Below are 6,000 nucleotides of genomic sequence, written 5' to 3' on the forward strand. Positions count from 1 at the left end.
AAATGTGTACATAATTGTGAATTGTGCTTTGAAGAGAAAATAAATGGCACGGTGTTTGATTATAATATGAGACCCGATTTAGCTTGGGGTTGGTTAGTGATCCGGGAAAACTTCTGAGAGAAACTGAGATCAAAGTAATGTTTAAACTGAAATAACTTTAAAGATTCTGTATGACTTTTTAATTTAATTTAATTTTTATTATTTTTTAAGCACGCCTTGTTTTAGGTTTTATTTATTTATTTTCAGAGAGAGGGGAAGGGAGGGGGAAAGAGAGGGAGAGAAACATCAGTGTGTGGTTGCCTCTCATGTGGTCCCCACTGGGGACCTGGCCCGCAGCCCAGGTGTGTGCCCCACTGGGAATCAGATTGGTGACCTTTCAGTCTGCGGGAGGATGCACAGCCCACTGAGCCACATCAGTCAGGGCTTGCATGACTTTTTAAAAAACTTTTTAAATTTATCTCATTTGTATTTCATTTATTCATTAATTCTTTCATAAAATTGAGCTTCAGAGATCTTCAAGAAAATTACTCAACAAAGTTATTTAACTTTTATTAGACTTATAGTATTTAGTATTACACTAGGCACTGTACAGTGTTACCGAAATAATTGAAAACAACCTCTTGCCTCTCATTTTGTGTAATGAATGTATTGTACTGTGTTAAACATTTTTTTAATGAAGGCTGCTTGAACCAATAATGCAGATTACCAGTTATTATCTGTAAAATTTTTAAAATTGCCACACATCCACTTGTGTTACACTACTACAATTTTTGTCTGTTTTTTAACATTTTTTAGTAAGAACGTGTCTATTAGTCTGTCGTAAGGTATTTATACCCATGTTCCTGTATAAGAGAAACTTATATTCTTTGACTAGGAGGCGTCTCCCATGGTAAGCATTCATAACCTGAAGAAGCACAATATATATAACACAGTTCTTATGTGCATATTAATAAAGTCCTCTGTATCTTTAAAAATATTTTCCTAATTATAACATCAATATATACATATTATAAAAATTCAAATGCTGTAGAAAAATATAAGTGGAATATGAAAGGTTCCTGTAATCCCAACTTCAAATAGCACATTGTTAACTATTCGATCTTTAGTCTCATGAACCATTTTTAAAATACATTTGCTAAAATCCTTCCTCTTGGTCTAATTTACTTAAGGTGCTGAGGCTTTGTATTTGTACTGTTCTGTATGACTTTTGATAGAGTCATCTCATTATCCCTTAATCCAAAGTGTTCTTGAAAGGAAAGTTTTATATTATATTTGAGTGATTCATGAAATTATTTGATAAAATTATAATGAAATCACAAATACTCAGAAAAAGAGAGAAGGAGGTGGTTTATTGAAGAAACACTTGAATTTTAATAGCATGTTTTTTATTACTTTCATCAGGTTTGAAGATGATAGTTAGCATTCATATCCTACTGGGTTTAAAAACATAAGTTTTATGGGACCCAGATTTACAATGTTTGTTTTATTCCTGTGACTCATTTGAAATGTATGTTTATTTAGAATCATTTCATTCTTTTGGACATCAATCTAATTTTAAGAATTATTTTCAGACCATTAAAAATATCAACTGAAGACTTTGGCAAACTCTGGTTATCCTTTGCCAATGATGTGAAGCAAAATGTGAAAATGTCAGCATCTCAAGCTGCCCTGCCTGCTGCCCTAAGGACACTGCAGCAGAACCTGAGGCTTCATGTCGTTGACATTATAGGTGCGTGGAGTTATGAAAAGTCTATCCAGTGTCCACAAGGGCTTTCCCATGGTCGGAACACAAGTCAGCTCTTCCAGGTGTCAGATTTCTTAGAGCTGTATTCCCTATTATTAGTGTCTTTTAGATCAGTGTGTTCAGATTTTATTGAAAAATTTCTGTGGTAAAATGTACATAACAAAATTTACCATTTTAACCACTTTTAATTGCGTAATTTAGTGGCATTAAGTACATTCATGTTGTTGTGCAGCCATTGCCGCCATCATCTTCTGAAATTTTTTCTCCCCTAACCAAAACTTTACCCATTAAACATTAACTCCCCATTTCCTTTCCTTCTCTAGCCCCTGACACCCACCATTCCATTTTCTGCCTCTACGAATTTGTTAGGTACCTCATGTAAGTGGTTTCATGATAATATTTGCCCTTTTGTAACCAGCTTATTTCCCATAGCATCATGTCTTCTAGGTTCACCCATGTTGCAGCATGTGTCAGACTTCCCTAATGAATACTATTCCATTGTATGAACATACCACATTGTGTCCATCCACTTTTTGGCTATTGTGAATAATGCCACTGTGAATGTGGATGTACAGATAATGTGTTCGAGTTCCTGCTTTCAGTTCTTTAGGTTATATGCCCAGAAGTCAAATTGCTGGATCATGTGGTAATTCTATACTTAATTTTTGGAGAACTTGTCATACTGTTTTTCATAGCAAAAAACACCAGCAACATACAGGGTTCAAATTTCTCCACATCCTCCCTAACACTTGTTACTTATTTATTTTGATAATTGACATCCTTGTGAATGTGAAGTATTTTGTTGTGGTTTTGATTTGCACTTCATTAATGAGCAGTGATGTTGAATATCGTTTCATGTGCTTATTGGTCATTTGTATATTTTTTGTAGAAACGTCTATTGAAGTTCTTTTGATTAAATAATTTTTATTTTTACTGTTTCATAGGCAACGAAGGGCTGTTGGCCTGTCAGCTGCTCCCATCCATCCCCTGTTTGCTGCATTTCCGAGTTCATGGTGATGTATTGGCCCTGTGGTTCAGATCCTCCTGCTCTAGTCTTCCTGACTATTTACTGTATCAGTGTCAAAAGGTGATGGAGGGATCCTAGCAGAAGCTCTTCTTTTACTCCATCAAAATAAATGGTTTACATAGATAAACTTATTTACCAAAGTAAAAAGAACTCATGGTACTTATAATGAATGGGGATAATTATGAGTTGTGGTTTTATGTGTTATCTTTATGATTCCTGATCAAGAAAGATCCCCGAGAAACTGTATCCCTAACCTTTTACTCAGGATTGTACAGTACGTTTGGGTCCCAAAGAGTGACCTAAGCTAATATTATAAACTGCTAATGATTTATATATCACTTAGTGTAGAGGGACTGAAATATTTATTTTGTTATAAGTAATTTTATAGCAAATATACTGTAGTGCTAGCTGATTTGTAGTAAAGCCAAGTCTGAGTTCTCTGTATTATTGGAGGGGAGACATGGAATTGATAACCCCAGACCTAATTCGTATTTGGCTTTGGAATGCAGTGTATGCTTTTTGGTAGACAAGTCATTACTTTTAATTATGTTGTGCTTAGATCAGTGTTGAACTAAGTTGGCCCTGTGCACGCTTAGTTCCAGAGATCCGTGAGCATGCTGGATTTGGGGGATCCAATCTGTAATACAATCTTTATTATAAATAACTTATTATACATAATTGCAGATAATTTGGCTACAAAATTTGTTTTTCATTAGCATTTATTTTTAAAATGAAAAGTGAATCACTGTATTCTTACATTAAAAACTCAAGAGTCATTTACAAAATAATATCACATGGATACAAAACCCACAAGAACACACAGTACTAAAGCAATCATATAAAAGGACTTTTTAGTTATGGCAAATAGGTCACTCAGTTACCACTTTGGTTCTTTCAGGAAGTTAAAGTTTGTGATTAGAGTATAAATGGCAAAACAGTTTTTCCTGGCCTTTAAATCCACTAGTACTCAGAGGATGCATCCAAAACAGTGAGTCTGTATACCATACAGGCTCTTGAATAAAGTGTATCAGTCTCATATTATAGTTGTGCCTACGTGCCTCTGTAACAACTATTATCAGCCTAATATGAATGATGGACCAGAATCTTGGATTGTACATTAATGTTAAAAGCTGAAATTGTATTTTGTAAAACCTTATGGTGCTGTGGAAACATTTACTATTTTACTTTTTATGGCACTTCACCATGGAGACTATTCAGATAATATAGCTTTAAGTCATTGCACTTAGTATTGTGGTTAACTGATACTGTTTATCACCCAGGTGTGGAATTCTGGCTTTAGGTTATCTCGGTAATCATACCGGATGTAAAAGCTACTAAGGGGATTCCCAAGAGCTGATAGATTTCATTAGTCATTTGTGTTTAGTGTATTCCTTCCTAAAAAACAGAGCATTCTTTTTTAAAATTGATTTTCAAGTTGTTCATTTAAAAAATGTGATACCTTGTTACTTTCATGCTTTTAAAAACACAGTACAACCTGCTGTAAGAGCAGTGAAAAGTGACTGGAATTTCCTGTGTAGGTTTCTCCTTTTAAATAGAAGATGAGATTCATCCTCAAGCTCCCCACAAGGTCAGGGTAAAGGGAATGTGCTGTCTCTGCAGGTGTGGTGGACACTGGTGGCGAGACTCATCAGTTTCCTCTTTATTCCTACCTTTGTCAGTAGCACCCCCACCTGCTTCTGCTGTTACTCTGACAAAGAGGTAGGAAGTGCCCTCTTGCTTTGCAGTGTGTAACAAAAGAGGTGCCCCCCAATTTTTGTGCCCTTATTTCCATGTGTTTGCATGGTTACCGAGGCTGGGTTGGGTGTAGAGCAGTGCATGTAAGGCGCTCAGCAAACTCATGGACAGTTTATCTGGGAGAGATTACACTGAGCTGCTGCTTCGTTACAAGGGCATTCATGAGTGGCTGCAGCACCTGTCATGAGAGAGATGCTTGGCCTACAGAGTTGTCTAATGGTGGGAGACGTGTAATGGTAGGTTTGGGCTAGGAACATGATTTTGGGTCTTCCAGGTGGAACATGGTATCACTTCTGTTCTTTCTGAACCCACAAAAAGTAGGGTTACAGAATTTCTACTGAAATGTTCAGTAGAATGTTTACATTTTTTATATTTTTGTGGTTTTAAAAATAATAGTAGGAAACAACTTCACAGCAGTATATATTCTGCCTACACTAATTAATGTTTTAAGTTCTAAATCAGGCATCACCAACTTCTTTTGCATTGTACGAGACGTGACTATAAACTAGGGGAATTACTACTGTTGGCAGGTCATCTTCTTACACTATAGTCATAATTTTGTCAAGTGAAGGGACATCATCTGGATTAAGAGCTGGTGGGGAGGGGTTACTCAGCTGTGTGAGTTCTGTGCCAGGCGTCTATGCTGAGAACGCAGGTGGCAGCAAGTGTGAACTGGGGAGAACAAAGGGAAGAGAGCAGAGTCTTGAGAGCAGATGGAAGGAGAATGATCAGGCTCCCACCAGAGTAGTCCCTGTGGAGGCAGGCAGATGGGGCTCAGGGGAAAGTGGGCCCAAGTAAGGGTCCCTCTAAAGTACTGGAGATGGAAGCTGAGCAGTTACCAAGTGTGATGTGCCAACCGCGCCGGCCACAGCAAAGGCTCTGCAGAGGAGCATAGTTTAAACAATGTTCTTCTGTCATCCAGCAAAACAGTTGTGGTAAAAATGCAGTATTTTATTTTTTCTTTATTTTATGTCAATAATATTTTAAAATATTGAGCTGTTTGTCTTAATTTTTATGGATAAATGTCTTTGTCTCAAAATTGTGAGCCACTAAAAGTGCACTGAACCTATTCACATGTCTTTAAGGTGTTTTGCTGTGTTAAAATTTTAGGAGGGGAAAATGCAAATTAATAACAAGCATTAATTATTTTATTTTGAAGTTGAATTCTGTAATTTGAAGTAATTCACTTAAGTATGTAATAAATGCAAAGTGAGCTATACTGTTCTTTGGTCTATATATTCTTTATTATCTAAATAGCTGAAAAATAAGTAGTACTATTCAGTAACTTGATAAGCATTAGCTAAAAAGAGCAAAAACAGCCCATGCTGGTGTAGCTCAGTGGATTGAGCGCAGGCTGCAAACCAAAGGGTTGCTGGTTTGATTCCCAGTCAGGGCACATGCCTGGGTTGTCCCCATGTGGGAGCATGAGGGGCAATCACACATTGATATTTCTGTCTTTCTCTTCCCCTCTCTC

General features: G+C 36.7%; 1 protein-coding gene across 1 annotated transcript in view; it reads left to right on the plus strand.

Annotated features, from left to right (window-relative positions):
* Positions 1–5,745, plus strand: part of AP4E1 (adaptor related protein complex 4 subunit epsilon 1) — a 62,185-nt gene extending 56,440 nt beyond the window's left edge. Inside the window, exons 20-21 of the mRNA XM_037054626.1 lie at positions 1,572–1,729; positions 2,689–5,745. Of these exons, the coding sequence (XP_036910521.1) occupies positions 1,572–1,729; positions 2,689–2,849 (319 nt within the window). The 3' untranslated portion in view covers positions 2,850–5,745. The remainder of the gene's footprint in view (positions 1–1,571; positions 1,730–2,688) is intronic.
* Positions 5,746–6,000: the final 255 nt, after the last annotated feature.

The sequence above is a fragment of the Sturnira hondurensis genome, unplaced genomic scaffold (genome assembly GCF_014824575.4).
Source record: "Sturnira hondurensis isolate 20B ecotype Veracruz unplaced genomic scaffold, ASM1482457v3 Scaffold0008196, whole genome shotgun sequence".
Taxonomy (NCBI): Eukaryota; Metazoa; Chordata; class Mammalia; order Chiroptera; family Phyllostomidae; genus Sturnira; species Sturnira hondurensis.